The 25,547-nt window shown below is 48.5% G+C and overlaps 1 protein-coding gene across 3 annotated transcripts in view; it reads left to right on the top strand.

Annotated features, from left to right (window-relative positions):
• Nucleotides 1–25,547, top strand: part of TGFB2 (transforming growth factor beta 2) — a 65,719-nt gene that overhangs the window by 21,668 nt on the left and 18,504 nt on the right. For all 3 annotated transcript variants that reach the window (XM_037069390.1, XM_037069387.1, XM_037069388.1), the window contains one exon: nucleotides 21,799–21,962. In XM_037069390.1, the coding sequence (XP_036925285.1) occupies nucleotides 21,799–21,962 (164 nt within the window). The remainder of the gene's footprint in view (nucleotides 1–21,798; nucleotides 21,963–25,547) is intronic.

Genomic DNA, 25,547 nt, shown 5'->3' with positions numbered 1-25,547 from the left:
GTCATTGCCCACAGTGAGGGGCGGGGGAGGGCAGCTCCCTGGGAGCCCGTGGCCCCCATGGCGTCAAGGACTGTGTACTCTGCAGTGCTGTGGCCAGCACTTGGACTTGGGGTTCAGGTAGCGAAGCATGCTGGTGCTTTGTTGGGAGCGCTGGTCCTCAGGGCTGTAGCCTCTGTCTGGCAGCTGCAGCCCGGAGATTCCCGGCCTTGCTGTGCATGAGAATACGCTGGGGTCCACCTCCCCGAAGTCTGACCCAGGTGGTCCAGAGCAGAGGCTGCCCTGTTTAGTTTAAAAAAGCCCCCCTGGTGACTCTAATGTGTAGCCAGCATCGAGAACCTCTCTTTGGAGGGTCTGCATAGCTTTTGCTAAAACTGATGTGTTCTTTTTGTCCAGCTGTCCATGTCATAATCTGAGTGAACTTCTTTGTAAAGCAAAGGCACATATTTGGGTGGGAGTGTTGAGGGATGAAAAGGCGCAGATTCTGTCTGGGAATAAAATGGAGAATATGATAGTGATGGCCCTCAGTCACTGAATACTTACATTTAGGCACTGTGCTAATCTGCACAGTATCCCTGTAAGATAAACTCTGTTGTCCTTGTTGTCAGTTTTGTAGATAAGGAAACCAAGATTCACAGATGCCACGTAATTTTCCCATAGTCACACAGCCAGTAAGTGGTAGATACAGACCTTGAACTTGGTCTGCCGGACTCCGAAGCTCATCCTATCCATCACTTCCCTAAGATGATAAACTTCAATACAAATAAGAATGTTTGGGATGAAAGGATGAGCATCAGAAAAGGAGAATCCACTGAGTGAGAAGAATATGTATCTAGATTAGCAATTTTCAACCGGTGTGCTGCGAGAAATTTCAAAACGTGCCATACCTATTTATTTAGTCAGGGGCACTGACCTCTTCTCCCTTAGATTGTCAAATTAAAAAAATAACAAGAGCCAACATAGCAATAGCCATCTGGTGTGAATGAATCAAACTTGTACAATTTTTTGTCAGATTGACAATAAAATATAATATATTTTCTGGTGTTCCACAGAATTTTAGTAATCAATCATTGCATGCCATGAGATGAAAAAAGATTGAAATCGCTAACCTAGATTATTAGGAAATCCTTCTTTTCTGAAAAAGGTGGGGGGAGATGTTTAGATGCCTTTGTTTTTCTTTTTTAAATTCAGTATTTCTTTCCTGTTACCCTAGGAAAGTCCAAAGCAGGTGGCAGAACCCAGGGGCTTGGATGTTGGTGTTGAAATTACTCAGTGGCTTCCAGCATTCGCTCACCTCTCTGTTCCCTGTGTTCCCCTCTTGAGTGGAAATGGTTTCTTCTTACCTGGAGGGGTATGAGGCATGGTGCATTTGTACAGTCATTCTCTTACCGGGCCTGGGTAATCGCTGGAGTGTGCAACATAAAATCCTAATGAAACCCTAAGAAATCCCATCTCCAGCTCTAGGCAGTCCTCTCTGTCCCTGTGCATATGAAGAAATGATTCGGGCACCCAATAAATATTCGCTAAAGGAAGGAGAGAATGAATTTTGCAAACAGAGACCGGAACAGAAATAGTGCTTTGTATATTGCTAAGGACATTTGGGGAAATGAGAGAAGTCTCCGTCCATTGGCATCCCCCAGNGTTCTCTGTGTTTCCCCTCTTGAGTGGAAATGGTTTCTTCTTACCTGGAGGGGTATGAGGCATGGTGCATTTGTACAGTCGTTCTCTTACCGGGCCTGGGTAATCGCTGGAGTGTGCAACATAAAATCCTAATGAAACCCTAAGAAATCCCATCTCCAGCTCTAGGCAGTCCTCTCTGTCCCTGTGCATATGAAGAAATGATTCGGGCACCCAATAAATATTCGCTAAAGGAAGGAGAGAATGAATTTTGCAAACAGAGACCGGAACAGAAATAGTGCTTTGTATATTGCTAAGGACATTTGGGGAAATGAGAGAAGTCTCCGTCCATTGGCATCCCCCAGTTTCTCCAGGGGGCCACCTCCAGAACGCCTACCTGGGGGAACTTTGTCTACATGAAGCATAGCAGTACAAATAGCCTTTTAAAAAAAATCTTCTCATCCCCCTGTTTTCTAACTTTCAGCCTTATTGAAGGCTACTGACTTTTTCTTCACTCCCAGTAGCATTTTTCACAGGATCACTTAGGAGGAGTTCAAAGTTCCCAGGGCACAGGAAAGGCAGGAGAGAAGGTACCTATTCAGCCTGTGAGACAGAAAAGCCCAGTGTTGACCTGTTCTTGTCCTGCAGGGACACCTGGACTAGACCCTGCCCCCTCTGGGAGTTCAAGCCGCTGTCACCAGAGTCATAAAGGGACAGTGAGGCTTGTGTTCTCGCGTCCTTAGGCAGACAATGCCAGTGTTTTTAGGGCTCTTCTTATTTCAGTTTCATTTCTGCTTGAAACTTGAAACACGTGCAGGCCGCAGCCAGATGACTTTTAAATGCTCTCTGGGTCGTGTAGGAGGGGTTGCATTCGTACTGCAGCCTTTAAGCAAATTTTTTTTTTTATTGCTAAGTATCCAACAGGCTGAGCAGAGGAAATTCAAGGCTAACCCTGGAGGGACCCCGTGTAGTCACCCGTCTAGACGGACGGGTCCGTATACTGGGCCTCTCTGCGTCTGTCGCCTTGTTAGAGGAGACGGTGGTCCCTCTCTTTCAACTCTGCGAAGATGTCAACATTTGGCTGTTTTGATCCCAACCTACGATTGAGAAGCCAAGACGGTGACTCACCCATGAGCCAAAGATGACTCTGAGTGTGACACTTAGTCTGTGATACAGAAGAGAGAAGACTCGGGCTTTGCACAAAGCAGACCTGGGTAAAACCCCGGCTGGGGAACACTGGGCGAGGCCATCCCCTCTCGGAACTGCACTGGACTCTTCTCTGACGTGGGAGTTAGTTTTTAAAATCTGCCTCTTAGTGGCCCTTTAAAAGAAGGAATTATCTAATACACAGAAATGCCTTGCATATGGTAGGGACTGAATAAGCTCACTCGTTTATTCATTCATTCTTCATTCATTCCCTTCAAGGTGATCAGTGAGGCCTTTCACCTTTTGGTTTTTCTATTTTGAGAGCCAGAAATTGCACCTCATGTTTTAAATATCAGGTTGGCATACACTGAAATAAAGCAAGTGATAAGTTCTTAAAGTCTAGGAGAAAAATTAAAAGTGGTGCCAACTTCTGTAAGAGGAAAATAGTATCAGAGATGGTGTTTAAAAATCAGTAGAAGTAAATAAGACCGAATGACCTTTGTCTTAGCAAGGAGGGCTTACCACTTGCAGAACTCGCCCAAAGAGACTAGCCGCGTTAGCAACTATTTCTTCAAAGCAGTGATACCTCACTCCACCTCCTTATTTTACTTCAAGCCCTGCTGGGAATGTCCCTGAAAACAGTCATGTGGGAATTTTTGTTTTATTCTGTTTAATTCAGTGAACACCCACTGAAGATGCATCGCCTCCAGGGCTTGGTGCCTGAATCACACAGGTGGCTAGACAGTGAGACAGGTAGGGATGGCTCCCTCCTGGAGGCGCAGCACAGATTGCCCGGGGGAGTCACGGGGACCACACACCCAGGTTCAAGTGGAGGCCCCGCCGTGTCCAGTCACATAATACCGGATTGGGCTCGTTCCCTTTTTAAATTTTTATTTATTGAATAGAGAGAGAGAAACATCAGTTTGTTGTTCCACTTATTTATGCATTCCTTGGTTGAGTCTCTACATGCCCTGACCAGGGACCTGAGACTGCGACCTCGGTATAGTGGGCTGGCGCTCTAACCCACTGAGCTACCCAGCCAGGGCGGGCCACATTCCTGCTTTAAGCCTCAGTTTCTCACCTTCTCCCAAAGTGGGATAACTCCAGGGCGTACATGACCCATGGTACGCCCCTCACAACTAGCACTATAGCCTTTGTTACTTTTATTCTTTTTGTTGTTATAATTATGTATACCTGCCCTCAAGTAGTTCACAGTGTATTTGTGAAGACCCGTTTGTAAACTGACTACCCTACACAAAGCAGAATAATAATTTAAAAGAATCGCTGGATGATATTTACAAGTAAAGGACAATGGGAAGGCAAAGGCCAGGTGGCTGGTTGACGAAACAGACTTTTCAGAGACATGGTCCCTCTCGTACCTCTTCCTCAGCTGAGAAAGGACCGGAGCAAGTAACATCTGCATTTATACCAAGCTCTTCCCATCTCACGGTACAGTTCACGACAGTCGCACGCATTGAAATCCCATTAGTACCCAGTGTTTTATGTGGCTTCGGATTCCGTACGTCTGAGTCATGTCTCTTTCAATGCAACTGCGATCAAATAAATGCTCCCCCCCCCCAGCAAGTGTGGGTAACCACAAGGACATCCCCCCTCCCCACCCCACTCCCAGACCAGCAGGGTGACTCATTCCGTTCGGGGCTCCTTCTCCTAATGGACTTCAGATTCAGGGAATCTGAAGGCAGCGAGCACCAGTCCTGCCCTGGTGCTATCTGCCTGTCCCGCGTGCTGCGGAGCTTGTCCCACTCCTGACGCCTGGCAAGCCCAGCCCAGTCCTGTAGCTTGGGTGGCTGTGGGTGGGGAGGAACTCTGCCCAATGTCAAGGGTATGCAGGAGAGATGCCTCCTAAGGTTGCAGCTTGAGGTCCCCAAGTACTTCCTGAGTACAGAATCTTTCTCTCTCACTACTGTCACTCTGGATCCTTCCTGTAGCCTCTGTGAAATGAACCCCAAGATGAGGGTCCCCCAAGAGCTAGCCCCCTCCTCGGTTTTAATTTGTTCTGCAGGTTGTAGTGTTTCTTTCTTTTTCTTACACAGAAGGGACTTGGGGAACCGCATGGGTGCCGAATGCGCAGGGAAGGCTCAGGGAGCCCAGAGGAAGGAGAGGACGGGAGCGGAAGACAAAAACAGGTGTGAAAAGGCCACAGAGATGGCCCTTACCTGCATGCTGTTAGGGCCTGTGGCCCCTTGAACAGCGCCGTCCCGGCCAGTGAAGCCACATGGGTGTCTGTCTGCCGGCTGTAGCTGTCATTCCCAGCATCCTTGAAACAGGACCTTCCGTCACTCACAGGGGAGACCCGGCCTCCCTAGGACCCTACATTGTAAAAGCAGACCGAGAGAATGTGCCCTCTCTTCTTTATTCTTAGGGAAATTCTTTATTCTCTCTTCTTTATTCTTTATTTCGTGTTGAAACTTGGGTCTTTCCTGATGCTCGAACTCAGCCGCGTCATCTTTCTTGGGGTTGCCCGGGAAGTTTTGCTCACAAGGTCTGAGGTTAGCTCTCTGTAAGACGAGACGGAGCCCACTGAAAACCAGGTCCTCTTCCTTTGCTTGTGACGGAGACTGAGTTCTGTCCCGACATCTAAATCCTTGAAGGGCAACATTTAGGTCACTGGCTGTGCTATAACCCAATTGTATCATTTTCTCTACTTGCGTTTAGTTACTAGGCAAAGGTGGGCCTAAATGACCCCACTGTGCTTAACTCCGTTTACTTATTTAAGGGACAAGTGACACTTTGCTAAGGGCCTATATCTACTTCCCTTTATTCACCCTTACTCACTAGTGACAATAACACTGACAACAGTAATGATATTAATCACTTCCTCTAATGCAGCGCTTCTTCTACTCCAATTGTTCTCAGTGCGTTACAGACACTGAGCCATTCATCCTGGTACCAGTTGGGAGAGACTGCTGTTTCCTCTAATCCGCATATCAAAACACCAAGGCACAGAGGGAGGTGAATAACTTGCCCAAGATCAATGGCTATGCCTGGGCAGAGACAGGGGCATGCGCCCGCCCAGGCTGCCAGTGTCCTCACAACACTTCCTCACTGGTTGGAAGCGCATGTCCATCACCCGTCCTGGGATCCAAACCGCAGCAGCGCGGTGTCGTAATTAAAGGACACAGACTGTGGAATAACACTGCTGATGTCCGTCTGTTGGAGGGCAAAGCAGTCCACTCTGGAAGTGGAGCCCGCCAGGCCTTACCATGTACCTCATTTACATATTGGGGACCGATGCAGTGTGTGTACACACGGGTCTGACCCAAAAAGACCCATCAGCACTCCATGTTCTCTTTAGTTGGCCTTTAAAAAAATGGATCCCCTTTGATTAGCAAGCAGTACAAACGTCTCTAGAGCCGTAGGATTTTTAATATCTTGATTCCAATTGCACGACGCGGCCAAATGTCGTTTGGCCCTGGGCTGCTGTGTGTGCGTGTCTGTGTGCCAAGAAGCAGCTGAGCTCCGCCTGAGATGCCAAGCATTCCAGACCTGTTACCTTGTAAGTGTAATATTTACCAGATTTTTGCTTCATCTGGAGATGAAGAGCAGAGCTGAGTGGAGTGGGGGTGGGTCGGGCTGCTGGGGGGGGGGGAGCTGCGTGTTCAGAGGGACCCCTGAGTGGGCAGGCAGCAGGGAAGGTGAACAAAGATTTGCCAGAAACAAACCCTTTGGCTGGCAGCTGGGAATCTCGGGAAAAAGTAAGAGAGCTCATGTGTTGGGGTGCTTACCGTGGGCCATGCGCCGGGAGGCTCCTGTGTACCTGTTTTATCTTCACTGCTCCGCAAGTGGGGACTGCACCGTCCCCACTTGGTCGATGGAAAAAGGCAGTTTGGGGAGTTAGGTGGACTGCCCACAGTCCTTGACTTTCACTTTAGGAAAACTGGACTGAAGAAGGGATGAGAGTGGCCAAGTCAAGGCCCCGAGGAGCCCAGGTGTTGCTTCTCACCTTCCCCACCAGCCTGCAAGGCGGCTGCCATTCACATGTTACAAACAGGGAAACTGAGGCTTGAAGGGATTAAGAGGTTTTTGCCCAAGGCCAGTTTGAAGGGGCCCCACTGGGGGAATAGAGTCTGGGGCTGCTGAGTCCCAGACCCTAGATCCCTGTGAGTTGTAAGTAGTATAAAGTCAGCTCCACGACTTCATTTGACGCCACCGTCAAGATGACGGAATCAAACCAAACCCTAGACCTGTGCACGAGCACAGCTCTATGTCCTGTCCCTGAAAGAGAAAGGGCTTGATGCAGAGTTCCAGACAACCGTAGTGAAGTCCCTGTGTCAATAAACAGAGCTGGTAAATGAGATAATGTCATTAGGAGTGTGTGTGTGTTTGTGTGAGAGAGAGATTGGTGTGTCCGCTCACACCGGGGCTAGGTTGCGGGCTGGGACTGGGAGAATTATTTTCTACATGAAGAGATCAGCAGTTGCCAGAGAACCACGTGTCATGTCTCATATTTTACTTTTATTGTCACTTGATCTGAGGAGTGACTGGTGAGGAGACCCCCAAGGTCAGTGAAAGAAGATGGTAAAAGCTGGCTGTCATCTCTCATGCCCCCCCCAAGATGGGGATGCCCTAAGGACCCTCAACATAGCTGTAGGTTTTTTTTTTTTTTTTTTTTTTTGAGGGGGAAAGATTTGTGTGGAAATTAAGCCAGAGACAGCCTCCCACCCCCACTCCGATGTACTCAGGGCTGACCTCTGATGAGGCTGGAAATGAAAACAGAAAAACCTTCTCCCCCAGAGGCCCCTCCCTGGCCAGAGCCCTTATACCGGCTCCTTTGCTTGGGGAGGTGATGCTTTGGTTGACTGTCATCCCAGACAGCGTTTTTAGCTGAAGGAGGAGCATTAGGAAAGCAAAGGTGGAGTGCAGTTTCCAGTAGAAGAACAAAACCCTGCGCGCAGAGTTTGCTTCTGGGCACACGTTCAGACACGGGGGTGGGGCCGGCGCGCTGGTTCATCCAGACGCCAGCGCGATAGGGTGACTCCTCTGAAGCACGTGGTTTCTCTTCCAAATTCAATTAGGTAGTCAGGTTATTTCTCCGTGGAAACTCGGGTTTCCTCCTCTCCAGGCTCGGCCGAGCCACGTGTCCTGTGGGGCGTTTGGGCACAGGAACGGAATGCAGAGGGTGGTGTGTCTCCGCTGCAAACCCTGGGGCGGAAGAGCATGGAGCAGCTAGCCTGAAGTGAAGCAGGCAGGTGGCAGGGAGCCGAGTCCGGATTAGGGAAGCACAGCTAACGGGGCCAGGTCCTGGGGCCAAGGCCATGCCAAGAGCCTCTTCAGGCACCACCTCTGCTTTCCTCCCGGCCCACCTTTCTCACCGTTTGCAAGCCCAGGTTGTGTATGGAGGCGGGATGGGCCATTTCCCTTTGGATTGCTCATCTCGATTTTTGAGAATACATGCATACGGGGTGAGGAGGTTGTCCTCCGGCACAAGCCATGGAGTAAATTGTTTTTAGAGTCTTCTCGGAAGTCATTGGGCTGTTGAATTTAACGCTAGATGATAAGGGAAAGTTTCAGCAAAGAATTCAAAGCACAAGGAAAGAGGGACCCCAATCAGGAGGAAAGAACACCGTGTGCGGGAGCCTCAGAGTTTTAGATTCGGCCCATGCGTGGTACAGGACGGCTGCAGCGGGGATTTGGGGTGCAAGCAGAGCTTTAATGGAAGACCATGGGCCACCCACACTTAGACAGGACCTGAACCCCCTGTTTTCTCCGTGTATAACCCCTGGGGTCTGTAAGTGATCTTTAAAAGGGACCCAAATGCAAGATGGGAATGCACGTGCCTTTTTTTTTTCTTATCGTATCATTCATTGTAACCATGGGTCTATATTTAAAAAAAACGCAAGGCCATTCTGAAATGCAAGAGCCAGAGTGCTGACGTGCCTGCCCTTCAAAGGTCCCTTCTCTGTCAATGGGAGACCAGATGGCCTGGGGCAGGGGGGGGATGCCCTAGGCCTTCAGTGTCACACAAGCTTCTCCTGGCTTCGCAAGCAAGTAGGAATTCCTCCCAAGAAGTGGCTACCCTTGCGTAAGCCATTCATCCGCTTAACCGCGGTGTTTGGGAGTTTTTTACTGGAGAGTTTTGACACGTGCCAGAGGACTCGTGGGATTTGCCCCGTGAGTCAGGTTTCAAGGAGTTAGAAGCTACCACCAAATGAACCACATGCTCCTGGAGAACTTTCCCCGAGAGGCAGTTTTGAGTGAGAACTGCTGCCTCTGCATTTTCCCACCTGACACGGTAGAAAGTAAACACGCACTGACCAAAAAAGGAGCACAGTTCGGAGCCGCCCCCCAATCGTGACATGACGCAAGACTGGCTTCCCATCGCCCTCTTCCTTCACTCCGACATCGCGGAGCCTGTCGTGCCCGGCGAGGCTGTGGCAGCGTGGCTGTGCTGTACAGACGAGGTGCTTGAGAGTTTACACAAATTATACACAGTCATTGCAGGCTTTTTCCCCTTTTCTTCCAGAATATCTTGACTTTTTTTTTTTAAGTAGGGGGAAAAAGGAGTGAAGTCCTGTAAGTGCTTTGAATGCATGGAGCACGTGTCCTATTGTTAATGACTGTGTCCTGACATTCATTATTGCATAGGCTTAGACGTGACCGTCTTTTTCAGGTAGGGAGTTAAAATAGCTGTGTATGTTGGGACAGAATGAACGTTAGCAACTCGAGCTAACGTTTCTATGAGGTGTCACTAAGGTTATACATGAGATTACGTCCCAGGCAGTGTTTTGTCCGTGGTACGTGAATGTGGGCACTTTCAACAGCCAAAGCGCCAGAAGTTTCCTTTGACCCCTGGCCTTTATGCACGTGATCCGATGGGTCAGCGAATGCAGTGGCTGCGAGGGTGGTTTTCTAAGACGCATTCCTAGTGGACCAGGCTCCCCTGCACCCACAGCTTCCTGACCCTGAGGGATATAAACTGAGGAGCAGAGGCAGACCTCAGAGCTGCGCTGGGCAGTAAAGCAGACAAACAGCCAGCTCGCATCCCCAGGGTCTCAGGGGCAGCTGCGGATCTGACACACGTGACCCTTCCTTTGTTCCTGGTTGGGAGAGTCTCACTGGCACGAGGCTCTGAGAGTCCGTGCGGGCTCCCCTCTGCTCCCAGCGGTGCGTTAGTAATAGAGCCTTCCATTTATTGAGTCCTCGCTGGGTTCAAAGGCATTACCGACTTCACCCTTTCCTAGTCATGCTTAGAGGCGAGAGGTAGTGGGAGCGTTTGAAAGGTACAGAAACCAGCCCAGGTCCTGCCTCTCCTGCTGCACGTGTCCCTCACAGCCGACCTGGCCACGGTCCGAGACCCATTCCCACTTGGTCCTTCACTTCTCTCTCGTCACTCACACTAGACTTGTAAGAAAAGCTGGTCTGACTGCGGGCTGGGGAAACCAGGCTGACTCCATGTCGACTGGATAGAGATATAGCCGTATGTATAGATTAGCCTCATGAAGTTCTCTCAGGAGGATCCCGAGATCCTTCTCTGACGTAGTCAATGGTGCTGGACACGCCATGATGTTCATGTCTCTGTGCCCTCTCCCTGCCCCAAGCACCGTCCCCATCAGCGTTATTCTTCATAGAAATGAATGCAGCCTGGAAGGGCCCCTGAGAACAAACCATGACTCTGTGCTCTGCAAGGTTAAAAGCTGTAGTTCGCAGACCCTGTGCACCCACCATGCCATGGGCATGGGGTTCGGCCCAGAGCATAATTAGGGAGAGCTATGAGGGGAGGAAGACGTCTTTGCCTCTTTGAGCCATGCCCCTGCCCCATCGTCCTTCTTACAGTAAAGAGGACTCATATATGGTCAGTAGATTTCAAAAACAGGAAGCAAAGGGCTTGGCTGGAGTCTATGAACCAAAATGCACATAGCGCACATTTGGCCAGAGCGGAAGAGCTCCTCTTTAACAAGGACTTGGTCAGTGCTTCTTGAGAGATGGAGGAGAGCCGTGCACTTGGAAGCAAAGAAAGACACGTGTCTCATCTGTCGCCACGGCTGTCCTGAGAGAAGCCAGTGCAGAGAAAGCTTCAGAAGCCACCTGAGGTTTGATCCCTGTCATTAGCAAAGACTTCCAAAAGCTTCGCAAGAAAGTGGAGGGGGGTGTAAGATAGAGCTTATGCTTCCCTAAAGAGAAGAAACTCATTTTTTTCCCTTAAGAATTCTCTTTTCTCAAAATTATAGCACCCCCCCCCCATCTTTGCTGGGGTATCAGATAAATTGGAACGTGTTGCATTAATTCTTTGGACATCCTGGCTGTTACTGTTGAGTCAGTTCTCTGTCCCAGTGTCCCCAAGAGCAGATTAAAATGGACACATTTTAGAGCTGCTAGGCCCCAGCATCATAAGCCTGAAGCTCACCTCTAGAGCCTGCTCTCAGATAATTAAATTAAAGAAACACACACCCAAACATTTGCAGGTACTTAGCCGTGGTCAGGTTGTGCCAAGGCGAGTCTTACTTTTAAAACCTGGTTTTATTTCCTCTCCCAAACGGTGGCCTGACCTTGAACAGAAAGCTGCTCAGCCCCCAAATGGATGTGGTTTCTTAAAACGAGCACAGCATCTGGGGCTCCGTTCCAGAACACGTCGGTCTCCCAACTCATCCAGATTCCTATAATTCCTGTACGTTCCCATATCTTAATTGCCCATAGCGGTGCTGCCAATACAAACAGGATGGGGGAAGAGTACACGCCCTTAACAAATACATCCACCAATCCTAAGAAAGCACCATCCTTTGAAACCCCAACAGTGTTTGTAAGGTCCTGCATGACCGTGTACTACAGTGCTAATCAGGATATCGAACAGCTGGACATTCCTTTAGAGCAGTTCTTAGTCCCCACACCTTTCTCGTCCAACGTCAGGGCCGGCATCAGCAGAGAGAAACAAGTCAGAGCTTCCCTCCAGCTTTCCCAGGCAGCCCACTTGGAAACTCACCCTCAGGGTGCTGACGAATGGAGGGTGGGCCTTAGGAACAGGGCGGGTTCTAGAACCTTCCTCCGCCGTGTCCCGTTGGCCATTTTCCTTACTGATGCGCAGTGGGACACAACTGGCCCGCTCATCCACACTGAAGAAAGTGTGCTACCGGGCAAACCATTTTGTTGGACAATAGTGTGATTGCACAGACTTGGGGCCCCTTCCGTAGACTGGGCTGGGCCCGCTGGAGACAGGCGGCACAGTGGTGGGACGTGGCGTAGAGAGGGCACCTCAGAAGGAAGGAGTTCCAATATGGAGTCAGGTCCGTCTTCGCCGAAACTAATCCTAGGAACTTTGTGGTCTGTGAATCTAGGGGACTGGATAAAATCAACGCTAAGGATCTTCCCAATTTTAAGACTGTCCTCTGCAATATTATTTTAGAACTGAATGCACAGGTTTACCCAATTAGACTCCAGATCCATCTCAGCATATTTGAAATGAGAAGTTGAGTCAAACAAGTACACAGTGAGTGGAGTATAATGTAAAATTTGCACCAAAAAAGCCTCAACACATTAAAAATAAGATAAGGATATCTGTAAAATAGTTCGGAGGGGAAAGACCAAATTTATTAAGACTTGTAATTTATTATTCATTCAAAACAGAGAATACAATATGACTGCAAAGGTTTAAAAAGGAGAAAGAGAGCAATTAAGTGTTGGGATGCATTAATAAAAGTATAAGTTCCACAGTAAGGGAAGTGATAGATAGTTCTCCCCTATTCTGCCTTGACAATTATGTTCAAATTTAAGAGTCCAGTTTTAAGATTGGATAAAGAGGACACCCACAAAGGTAAAGAGGTGTTTATGAATAATAATGCAAGGAATAGGGATGTTTGCTTAGAAAAGAAAGAAGATGGTTGGGGGAAGGAGCATGAGAACTGGCTTTGGAATTTCTAAGCAGGGCCGATAGACCCTACTCAGGGTCTATTGGACTCTAAGGGTCTAAATGACCCACCGGGCGGACTTGTCGGTAAGAATATCTGAGCCCAGGGTAGAAGAGAGACCACAGCAGGCCATCTCCCCGAGTTCTGAGTTCTCTGGGAGTTCTGGGTGAGGTTGTCTTGCCTTGTCCTGTAGACAAAACTGTAAAAAGAGAAATTAGCTACCGTTAACATTGAGAAAGTACCGAATACATGCCAGGCGGTCCCTTTATGGGCTTTCATTCCTAAGCGCAATGAAGAATTTCAGAGAGACTGAATATTGGCCGTATTTGCTTTTTTTCTTTCAAACTGGATAATCCAGACCATCGATTCCTCTTCATATTTACTCACTCCCAAGTCCTGAATTTAAGACATTAGGAGTAATAGCCCATGCCAGGTAATCACCTTGGTAAATAGCTTGCAGTCCTAGCAGGGCGAGCCCTGCAACTTACTAGTTTAGCTGCATGACAAAGCGACCAATCCCTGTCGTGCCTCAGAGTAATGAGGCAGTGAGTAGTAGCCTTACGAAGTAGCTGACCGGAAACCCAGAGAGGAGCTCACCGCGGCGCAAGCGAGACACGCGTTGGCCATTCTATGCACTGTTGCTATAACTTTAGGAAGATGAGGGAAAGATTCGCGGGCTGGTGAGGACTCACTCCACCCATGAAGCATCGCAGAAGCCCCCGCCAGTCATTACGGAGCTTCAGGGAAAGCGTATCACTTCTGGAAAGGAGGGTGTTGAGGTTTGCTTGTTGTGGGACGAGCACGCTCTGTTTGCTGGGGTGGCGAGAGTGTCCAAGATTGTGCGTTTTAATTCCTATTTTGCCAATGTTTTTGCATCATCCTGGAAAGATTTTATTCCTTGGCTTTTCAATCTGTAGAGAGATTAAAAATACAAAGGGCCTATAGTCCATTAAGGCAGTGGTCATCAACCTTTTTCATCTCGCGACACACATAAACTAATTATACTAAAATTCTGTAGCACACCAAAAATATATCTGTTGCCGATCCGACAATAAGCAGCTGGAATTTGAATTTATTCACACTGGATGGCTAATTGTTGGGTTGGCTGTTGTCATTTTTTTAAAAATTTGACAATCTAAGGGAAAAGAGGTCAGTACCCCTGACTAAAGAATCAGGTATTGCATGTTTTAAAAATTCTTGCAGCACACTGGTTGACATCATTGCATTAAGAGATTAAAGATGCTACTTTAAGTTTCCAAGTTAGTGGAATCAACACGTAGTGCCTTCCTGCTGTTGACCTGGTAGGGAAACATTGCTGAATTCTGGAATAGGTGCTTGGATTACGATGTCGTGGGGCCCTGGGCCCCCTTCAATGCCATCGGTGGGCCAAAAAGGCATGGCTACTCTGCTCCCTGTATATTGTAGGTTTTTAAAAAGCACAGATTGAAGAGAAAAAGAATATATAGCAAAGGAAAAAAAGAGGATAAGAAAGCAGAAAGAAAAACAAAGAAAAAAGAGAACCCCAAGCCAGGAGAGCTTTATGTGCCTTAAGCAATGAGACCTCAGCAGGGCAGAATGGCTTCAGCTGTCTGTTCCAACCACCAGGACCGCCTGCCACTGAGAGGCCATTCAGGGAGGTATGCCACATTCACAGTCCACCTGCTGCGCGTCCCCAACAGTCCCCTCAGAGAGCCACCGTTGGCCTGCCCCTTGGCGCAACCCAGGATTTCACTGCTCAAACCCAGCACCCCCCTCCAATGCAGTCGGCCTACCCCCGGAGCAGGACCCAAAATACAGAGGCCTGGAAAATAAATAGGTGTCTCCCCATAGGTGGGGGTTTATAAGGGCGCTGGCAACTTCGCAGGACAAACTAGAAACCCGAGTCCCTTGCAGCTCAGGAAAGTCAACTGCCCTGGGTTACCTCTTCTGCTCTTTGGCTTCGGTTGCCCTGAGTCAGAAGGTGCCTGAACGCTCACGCTGACAGTCGTTCGGCCTCAAATAGCAGCGCGATGAAGGCCAAGTCCCATGAGCTGATGCTGACACAATTAGACTCCTAGTTGCCAACGGCACGTCAGGTCTGACACGGGCCCCCACATGGAGACTCCCACTTTCAATCACACACGCTCCAGGGCTGTGTTACATTTAGTAGGGGGGATGGCGGAGGGAACATCAGAAACCACCGCTTGATGCGCTGTTTATTTCTCGGTCGTTTTGTGTGAAATTGCTGTGACTTGAATGTCAGCAGTGTTTGGGATGTGGTCGTGAAATAAAATCCATCTCCGGCGTGCCAAGACAAATTTCAGGAAACCCCAAAACACAATTGTCTTGGTTTCTTGCTGGCTGTGTCAGCACGCACACCAGTAGAGGCTGGTTTGTTGCCCTCCAACCATTTGGGGGGTTGCCTGCCTTGCCGCCCTCTGGGGATGCCTAATGAACCCCAAACTATTCCTCTCAAAGCTGGGGGTGTCAGGAACGAGAGGCCACTGCACTCATTAAGCATGTCAAAAGTCCACGCCAATTACTGCGGAGCTACAGGAAAAGTACAGTCGTTTCTGGGAAGGGAGAGAAGGAGTGTGTTCTGTTCCTTCCAGGAGCTTGGAGATAAGAGCCAGTGTATGCTGGGGGTCTCAATTGTCCTGGGCGGTACTTCGATGGGGCAACTTCAGCACTGAGCAAGCCCCGCGGAGCTCCAAAGCAGGGCCGTTCTTTTTAGGAGGATCAGTGAAAATACTGAGCCTTGCATTAAAGTTTCTCGAGCTTTCTTACGAGGTCAAGCTGATCTCTAGTTGAGAAGGACCCACTTTTTGTGTCCAGTTTTTGCAACAAGGCTCCAAGGTGGGGGTGGGGGGTGTTGGTATTTCTGCCTGAGGTGGTGTTCTTACCTTTGACTCTGGGGCTCCTCTGTGCAGAAGGCAGGAAGGACATTGTAGTGAAAAAAGCCTCCGTTTTAATTGAAAGGCCAGCCTCACCTTGACCGTGGCCAGGAGTTATTTTATTCTCCTTCCTTTCAATTTCTTTAGCTGGGAATGGGGATTAGACTCTTTGCCAGCCATATCTAAAGCTGTTGTAACATGGGAGGGGGGCGGTTATGAAGGAGAATCCAAGACTACAGGGAGAACAGGCCATTTGTTTTAGGGCGTGGATGGTGCCGCGGAGACATTTCATTCATCCCACACAAGTGCATGACACTGACTAACAACGGGAAGGGAAGCCTGGCCAAGTTCGTTGTGGTTAGACCAGAGTCTAGGGCAGACATTCGCAAGCCTAAGTGCAAAACAGAGTCTCATGCGATTCACCCCGCAGGTCTGGGATGGAGCCAGGTGATAAGCGTGGAAATAAGCTCCCCAGGTGAGTCCCATGCAGGTGATGAGTGGCAATCATCTCACTGAGAATTTAGGGGAGGAAAACAGCTTTAGGAAGCTCACCCGTGGAGAGCATCAGGATGAGAATGATGTCAGGGCAGAGCTGGGAGGAAGCTGGCTGGCCACCTGGCTCAACCCGCCCCCAGATTCAGGACACCCCACTATGTTTTGGGGGACAGGGCACGTCTCCGAAGGACATAAATTCTTCTCGTGAGGTGAGTGCACCCAACACTGAAAGACAGTCGAGTCTGGTTTTTCCTTTTTGACTTTTTGAAATTATGAGACAAACTCTTTATATATTGAGCCAAAACATGACTCCCTGGCTGTACGAACAAGTAGGGACTTTCCATGTGAAGTGTTTGGAATCTCCAAAGGGGTTTCTTGTCTCCAAGTCGCCTCTTCTTTGAGCTAGGTGTTACCAGGTCCTTTCTCTGAGGGGTGCTCTCTCCAGCCTGGGCTTGGGCATCGTCTTAGGAGGTTAGAAAAGCCCACCAAGTCCAGTGAGACGGATGGTCGGGGGCCAGGTCCCAGGCCTGGGTGTTGCGAAAGTTCTTCAGTTTGAAAAAGGTGGGAGGGATTAGAAGTACAAATTACCAGCCATAAAAGTAGTCCCGGGGATGAAAAGTGCAGCCTAGAGAACACAGTCGCTAATATTGTAATAACTCTGGGTGGTGTCACCTGGACTTCTTGAGGGATCGTTTAGCAAGGTGTTTTTACCTGTCTTCTCGCTGTGCTGTGCGCCGGAAGCTAAGGTCATATTGTAGGGCAACTGTAACTGGAAAAGTTAGATTTAAAAAATATGTATACATTTTACAAATAAAAAGTAGTCTTTCGTTTGAAATGTGCAGTCGAGCTCGACAATTAGTGTTAATCACGGGGAAGTTTGACTCTTCTGTTGGAAGAAGCTCGGAGGTCTTGTGCGGCTGTAATTTCTGTGTTTCTCCATCTTCTTTTTATTCCTGAGTGGAATGCCTGCCAAAACATTTAGATCCTCCTTTGTCTTTCCTTTTTAACCATCCAAAAATATTTATTGAGCTACTACTTCCTGGAAACTTTGGCTTCTCCCTTTACCAAAACAGACAAAGATCTTCCCGTGGCATTTACATTAGACAAGTCAATTTTACAGGATGTTAGCAGGAGATGGTTCAAAAATAAAGGAGTGCATTATAATTGCCTCTTTCTCTCTTTCTTTGTGGATGTCCTTTCTTCTGTCCTTCAGTGGTGGTCAGACTTCAGGGTACATACGAATTGCCTAAGGAGTTTGACAAAATGCAGAGCCCAGGCCCCGCCCCATGCCCGTGGTTTGAGAACTCCTGCTGTATGGGGTCCATACATGCCTCTTATAACAGGAGCCTGGACTGCTTGGTCAATCTCTTTTCCCAGACCTCGAACAACTCTCTCCATACCCTCGCTTTCTGCCTTTCCCACTGCACTAGGCATGTCTGCTTCGTCCTGGAAATTCCCCAAGGACACAGGCCCAAGTCCAGTTTCCTTTGGGGGTTTTGGTTCCTGCTGGCTCCCGAAAAGCTGTTGTTAGATGCTAACTTCCCTTTCTTCTCAGTCCCTCTACCTGCCTGTGCCTATGTGAGATTTCACTGGTCTCACCAGCCAGAAGCCAACTGGTACCCTAGCCCAGTGCGGTGCTCACAGTTCCATGGGGTGTCAGACTGCCCTGGATAACCTGCCTGTCACAGGTTCCCAGGCAAGGCAGATGCCATAGGTTCGCAGACACCCAGAGCGCCTTCGCCGAAGAGTCCAGTGTCTGTCCCATGCTTCTTTCCCTGGCAGTTTTGGGGTCTGAGCAACCTAGCAGGGAGTAAACGACAGGTAGATGGGGGAAGCGCGGGGCCCTGGGCATCCCCGTGGGACTCCTTTCAGGCCTCCCGCCCCCGAGCTCAGTCAAAGCTCATCACATGTTGGTGATGCAAGAGCTTTCTTTAGTTTTTGTGTTTCACTAACAGTGTTTTTAGATAGTGCTAATTTACATAGTGCTAATTTACATAGTACTGATTTACATAGTGCTAATTTGACTGTCTCAGTGGGAGATGGACTCGCCTGAGACAGAGATGTTTGGGGGGCAGTAGACTTTTCCTGTCACCTTATTTTTTTTTTTGTAAAACAGGCAAAATATTACAGGATGGCGGTGGGGAACCTGAGAATATACGGGTGACTATAATTTCTCTCTGCAGTGGAGAGGACTTAGGATATGTAGACACGTTTATAAACTGCTCTAGGTGCTTAGGTAGAGAGAAGATGACATACAATGAGAAGATAAATTATTTGGAACAGATAAGTCAACATATGATGCTTATATTCCTAGTTTGTGATAAGTGCTGTAATTAGGCGTTCTGTACACTGTGACTTGGAAGACAAATAACTAGTCAGATTTCCTTATTTTCCCTCCCTCTGTCCAGTCCCCAGCTTCAATTCAACAGGGATGTGAGGCCTGGGTTGAGGTGAGGGAACACTGTTTACTTGATAACATTCTGGAATCTTCTATGTGCAAGATTGTCCCTGAGAGGAAGGTCCAAGGACATGTAGGGAAGGGGAAGCCGAATCAGCCTCGTGGCCTGAATTAATGCAAAGGGTGGAAGGGAAATCGATTTGACCAAGAAAAAAGAATAGAAAAGAAAAAAGTGGGTCAGGGATTGAAAGGAAAGAACCCGCTGGGGATGAGTGAGGGCAAGTAGGCCAAGGTCAAGCAGAAGCACCTGGCCATCTGGCCATGGACTAGGACTGGGGATGGGAATGGCAGAGGACTTGAGAGAGAGATCTGCCGTTCTAAGACTTCTCGGAGAACACAGAGAAAAAGCTCCACCCTCCGAGGTGAAGTGGGTGGATCAGGCCTGGCTGGGTGTGGATGGGCCATTTTCCATTGTTCCTGCATAGCCCATCTGAAAGCTTTGACAAGGTAAGGGCAGGTCCCAGACTAGGCCAGAGCAATATACTATGATTTTTTTTCCCAAATGTAGAAACATTTCACAAATTACTCAAGTTCCTCCACCGGGCTGGGGGCTGGTGACCCATAGCAGGTGACAACAGAGGACAGCTGGGACCGTGGTTTGTCAGTCCTTGGTCAGCCAGAGCAAGGGTGTGGGGAGTCCTCCTGGCCTAGTAGCTCTCCTGTGGCTACCAGACCAAAGCAGAGTCACTGGTGGACGCTGCTCCGCTGTCTTCTCATCTCATGTGTTAACCACTTCTACTTGTAAAACAAGACCCCAAACTGCAGATTGGTATTATCAGGCGGTGGAAATAGAAACAGAATGGTTACCATCACCAGAGGGGAGGAGGGCTGCCTGCCAAGGCAGAGGGAGCAGAGCAGAGCCAGCACGCTCCACTATTGAGCTCCTCCTGTAAATATTTGCAAACGCCCCTTTAGAGCTCAAAAGCCTGGGACAGAATCGTCGGACGATGTGCTTAGAGGAAGAAGAAACAAAATTGACCTCGCGGTCCGCGGCAGCCATAAAAAGAAAGAGTGTGTATGGGCAGGAGACCAGAAAGCGGGGAAATGGCTCAAAGTTTAATAAACACAAGAGAGAATAAAAATAAATCTCAAGAGCACTTATTTACACACTTTATGGAAGGATGAGATGGGGGGGTGGGGGGGTGAGTGTGAGAAACCGGTGTTGGTGGAAGAGGCCCGGGGAGTTGCACTGAAAGGCGATGGGGAAAATGAGCTAGATGTTTGCGCTTTCTAATGGCAGGAGACACGCCAGATGAGCTCTGCTCTTCCGGGACGCTCTTCCAAAGCATGTTCGCAGCCTCTGCTGTCTAGTGGAGAGGCCGTGGGGCCACGAATGCAGCCACTGGGCCGGTGGAAGCATCTGGCCAAACTAGAGTGGATGCAAAGCCAAAGTGCATGGTCCAACCCTGCTCAGGCTTCTTTGCTTGGGCTTCTAGCCTGCGCTAGTCAAGCTGGTACCAACCCATCTGATCACCTGCAGGGGGCAAGTTCAGAAAAGAGAGAAATCAATTTCTTCTCTGCAGCTACCTTTTCAAATTGCTATGCCAGGGACTCCGAATGTTCCTGTGTGAATGACGTTCCTGTTTGAATGCTTGCTCACCTGCGAACTGCCCACCAACTGTTTCACAGCACAATGCAGCGGGCTGTCAGTGTGTCGGCACGTGTACGTTCTTGTCCTCCAAACCCGGATGCTTTAGACTTACAGTGTTGCTTGTTTGTTCGTTTCTTTGTGTTTGAGGCTTCTGGCTCACGAGCTACCAAGCCCCAGTTCACCCGGTCGTTTCTGAAGCAGCCGTCAAGCAGAGAGCAGGGCTTGCGGTCCACCCCTCGCCCGTGAGCTGCTTTCTGAGAACCCAGCACCCCGGGAAAGCAGGGATGGACTCCGGTTCCCAGGCTCGGAGGGCGAAAGGGTGAAGAGCCCTTTCAATCAGGAAATGTCGGCGTGTCCTTAGCACTTTTTTCAGTGTGGTCACCAGGGCATGGGTTTCTCAAGAAATCACGAACAGTGTTTCTTTCTGTTTCAAGATCGGCAAGATGGCTCATGTATTTAGTCAGAGCTTAGCCTTACCGATAGCCAGATGCCTGAGTCTTTCAAGGCCCCGTTGATGACCAACGAGGCAAGCAGTGGATTCCTGGTAAACTGCACGTGTGCAGAGCCCTGCCCTAGATACGGGGAAAAGAAAGACTTGGCAAATGTGGCTTCTGGCCTCGAGATGCTTAAAACTGCATGGGGCAGGAGAAACAAAATAAACAAACATAATGCAGGCGTCATCAAACCATTTGTCCAGAGCCATCGACACCAGTGAATGATTCTGTGCTAGTGAAGCTACATCATTCAGGACAGGCTAGGGGAGAGTTGTGAGGCCACCAGAGCCCTCCGGAATACTGGAAGAGTGTTTGCAGGAGGTTTTGGAAGAGGGTTGCAGAAGCATCTGTACCGAGTGGCCAGTCCAGTGTAGGTGCTCAATACACGGTGTTGTGTGGGGCAATGGGGGTGGGATTGCCCCTGCTGTGCTTTTGGTATAGCCTCAGTTGCATCTTCAACGCAATGACAGACGACTACAAAGTCATGACAAAACTCTAGCTGCCCGTGAGCTTGAACTTGCTACGTGCTTTCTGCGTCTGGGTATCTCATGGCTCCGAACTGATGGGGTTTGGGCTGATTCTTTCTCTTTATTAGTCAAGGTCCCCTCCCACCAACCACCATCATTCTGAATAAAGAATTTTTAGTATTCCATATACTGGAATAGCCAGTGTATGGGTATAGCTTTTTTTTGTTAATCAAATTTCCTCATCCTAACCTAACTAGAGGGTGTATTTGGTCACATGTTTTAAAAACCAAACTATTGAGACAAAAAAAAAAAAAGATGCCGTACATGAACCTGGTTAGAGTAGAACATTTGGATGCCAACATTTCAAGGAAAAAAAAATACATGGGCAAACTGCTTGCCATTAGGAGCTATTTTCTTGGCACATGTGATTAAAGTATATGCGAGTCTGACAGCTCACTCCAGCATCAGCTGTCACGAACATGCTCCAATTCACGACCATCTAGCATTTTCCACGGCTATGTCAACTTTCAAAGGACAGGGTTAACTGCGTGCCCGCAAATGGAGCTGGAAGTGGTTTGTTAATCTCTATTAATCTGCTACTCCTATAACCAAACGCACATGTTTATTTTATTTTTTTTTCGAGTTAAATGGTTAATGGTATGAAATTGGCCATTGAAAACAAAATCATTCTGTAGATATGTTCCTTATGGTGTCTCGAGACCGTCTCAAGCTGCATTTTTTTTTCTGAGTGAGAACAATGGATTTTTCTCGTTTTCAATGGTTGCCCTCACTTTTCGCAGATGCTATCCCGCCCACTTTCTACAGACCCTACTCCAGAATCGTCCGGTTTGACGTCTCAGCGATGGAGAAGAACGCTTCCAACTTGGTGAAGGCCGAGTTCAGGGTGTTTCGTTTACAGAACCCAAAAGCCAGGGTTGCTGAACAGCGGATCGAACTGTACCAGGTAACCTCCGTTTAGGTTGTTTCCATGGACCATCAGCTCAAAGACTTGGGGTAAAAGTCTTCATATTCTCTTCGATTTTCTGAGCCAATGTAAACCAACCTGCACATTCACAATGGCAGCGTGGGCCCTCCTTTGTTATTCCTAAAGGAAGAAGCTCTGGATGGGGGTGGTGACTCTCTGAGCCTGCTTCTTCAGCAGGGTGGATGGCCAGAGGACCACCCTCGGGAGGGCTCTCTTTCAGAGGTTACCCCGCATCTTCAAAGTCAGATGACCTGGGTCCGCTTCCACCCTGAAGAGAGAAGCCACTTACTCTCTTTCCTCCGCTCTCTTCGTCTTGTGACTGTTGTCCCTTTCTCTCTTCTTTTATCCTCCTTCCGACTGTCGTCTCTCTCCCTCTTCTACATTCTTTTTTCTTCCTCTCTCTCCGTTGCCCGCATCCTCTCTGATTCTCTCTGCCACCTCCCCGCCTCGCTCACACTCAGTCCCCTGCCTGCACCTGTCTCCTGTTATTTCAGGCCTGCCTACCATCTCCCTCACCTCTCTAAGTCCAGTCACTGGGTCATTTGTGTCAAAAGGCGACGAGGATGACTGACATTTCAGAGATGTTCTTGAATGCATGTTACCCAAGCGGCGCCCACTGTTGGGAGCATTCACATCCCCTGGGAGCTGTGAGAAATGCAGAGTCCCAGGCCCCACCCAGCCACGAGAGTCTGGGGAGGGAGGCAGTTCTGTGAACAGGCAACGTGGATGCGACATCGTGCACACAGGGCAGGGTCAGAGGGGCGCTGACATTTGGGCGGGGCCTCAAGAAGTACCTGTTTAAACAGGATCTTTGATCGGTGTTGGAGGGTGGAGCGGCTTGGGCAGAGACAGAGTCTTGAAGGATTGAGGGTACTACTAGACAGAGAGTGCTGTGTGGCTGGAGGTGAGGAGAGATGGGGAGAAGGTTGTCCCTCCAGGGACACTGAGGAGGATCGAGAACAAATCCCCTTCCCAAGAACCCCAACATCAAGCAGTAGGCATGTACGACCATGTGAACTAAAAGTGGACTTGCTTGAAAAAAAGGAAGGAATCAACTTTGTATGAGGAAAACTCAAATTATCTTGCATTCCAAACATTTGAATATTTTGGTAATTTGGATAAGAATTTTCTTTGTACTTATTATGAAAATGAATTACCATGCCAAAAAAGACACCCCCAAAAAACCCATTGTGTGTGCAATCTCAGAGAATAAGTTTAAACTTTTTAAAACAGTCTGCTAGGTCCAGCGTACATGTGGGCCAGACCGTCTGTAAGCTCTCCATAGGTAGTATGTTCCCCCGCACTGCGGAGTTTGCATGAAAAAATAATCTATTGCAATGTAACTGACGTAGAACACTGTACCAGTTTTAGATGTATCGCATAATGATATAGTATTTGTCTATATTGCAAAGTGATCGGCCGCAGTCAGTTCGATAGACACCCACCACCTCCTATAGTTACACATTTTTCCCTTGTGATGCGAACTTTGAAGATGTACTTTGTTAGCAGGTCTCAACTGTCCGATACAGGATTGTTAACAATAGTCCCACAGTCACCACGCTGTACGTGACAGCTTTGGGACTTTTTTATTTTCTAACTGGAAGTCTATACCTTTTGACCACCTTTACCCATTTAAGGTCTTCTCTTGTGCTGTATTTTTTCCCTCCATTTTACAGAGAAGGACCCTGAGTCACAGAGAAGTTAAGTCACTAGCCCAAAGACACCTAGCTAAGAAGTGGCAGGGCTGGGACCCACAGCTGCCCGCTTCTGACCACACACCGTACTGTTCGTGGCAGGTCTTCCCCTTTCTCTTTGCCGCAGTACAACCAGAAGAGAAGAAAAATTAAAACAAACTAGGCCAGCCAGAGGGTAGATTGATATTTGGAGGGAGAACAAAAAGCAAAGCCTGGGTTCTCTAGAAAAAAAAAAAAAAGCTAGTTCAAAGGTAGCCAGCTCCATTTCTAGGTGATTTTAAAAACTAAAAACAAAACCTTGCTGATATGTCTTCTTTTTTTCTTATTTTTCAATTAAATCACCCTGCCATGCCTCTCTGTGCGGACGACAGCCTCACAGATGATTCCCTGGCCCTGTTCCAGGGACGCGGCTCCGTAAATGGAAGGCAGGGTCTCTTAGGTTTTGTTGCCTGTTACATAAGCTGCTAAATCCCTGTTCTTCTTTGGCCTTGACATTCTTCTCTGTGGAGGAGCCTCTGATAGCGGGATTCTGGATAGTTTGCCTGACCACCTCATCTCTGCTAGGGGACGTGTCCCGTGTCCGTTGAGCCTGGCAATTTGAGGACCTTAGTGAGTTCTTAGTGGCCGTGCCTCTTCAGAGGTCACTGCTGCTGAGGTTGCTCCATGGTACGAGCAACAAGATCTTCCTGGACTGGAGTCCCCCGTTGGCAAGGGTACCCTAAAGGTGGAACTGTCTGGAGAGGATGAACATGGACTTGCCCATTGTCACTGAATGCAGGAATCCAGAATGAGGTCATAGTAGAGGAAAAATAAGGAAGAACAACAACTGCTTATCTATCTGAGGCTCAGCTAGGCAGCCATCTAACCTCAGAAGTACAGCCCAGGTCCAGGAAGTCAGTCAAAGAGACCCCCAGATCCGGTGGTGGTCATGAACATAGGCAGCCGACTCCCTAGAAAGGCAGAGCCCGTTGGGCCTGGGTTCACCTCTGACTAGGCGGCTTCTCTCTGGGACCACAGGAAGCTAGAAGCCCTGAATTAAGGGTTGGGGGCCAGAGGAAGGCACCGCCAGGAACAGATAACCCTTTAGACTTTGAGATTTCTGTCCGCACACCAGTGCTCACAGCCTGCTGTGGCCCGTTTTCCTAAACCTCACCCTGTTTACAGTTAACCAGCTCTTTATCTCTGTCCCACCCCACGTCACCTCTGACAGGTGAAGGGGATGAGGAAAGGAAAAAGTAAAATAAAGGTGAAAACCAAACTTTTTACAAATAGGAATCCTTATGATCCTTATGTTTTTAGAAATGTACACCAAAGACAGTCTTTATTGGAATGTTCAGGAATATGCTCAGTGTCCTGGGAATACTTTGAACTTAAACGATATTCAGTGTAGCTCTCAGGACTTTTGGAAATGTGACTACATCTTTCTTTCATTCAGGTGCTCTTGCATTTATGATTAAAGTCATGCCCAGAGTTATGTGAAGGGGAAAACAGAGAAGAGGGATCTTCTTTGAATTGAATGTCACCAACGTGGGCAAGGGTGCCCACCATCTTGCACTGATGTGAGGCCCCCTGGGTCACGAGTGAAGGCTGAGGCCCCCAAATTAATAACTTATGTAAAGGTACCCATGACCTTGTGATCCCATGGGACAGCCACAGAAGTGCTATTTGGATGCGCTGACCTCAGAGGTCCTTGGAACTTTCATTTATTTCTAGGCTCTTCTCACCCACCCCCACACATTTCCCACTTACTGCTCATTTCAAACTTGACCAGCTTTGTGTCTTTGTAACTTTCAGTGATCTCTTCACTGAAAAATGCACTACCCCCAAATGTCATGGCCTCCAATAACAATCATTTTGTTGCATCTCATGC

Source organism: Sturnira hondurensis, unplaced genomic scaffold (assembly GCF_014824575.4).
Source record: "Sturnira hondurensis isolate 20B ecotype Veracruz unplaced genomic scaffold, ASM1482457v3 Scaffold0018525, whole genome shotgun sequence".
NCBI classification, from domain to species: Eukaryota; Metazoa; Chordata; class Mammalia; order Chiroptera; family Phyllostomidae; genus Sturnira; species Sturnira hondurensis.
The sequence above is the reverse complement of the archived record's forward strand: the minus strand, read 5'-3'. Positions and strand labels throughout refer to the sequence as shown.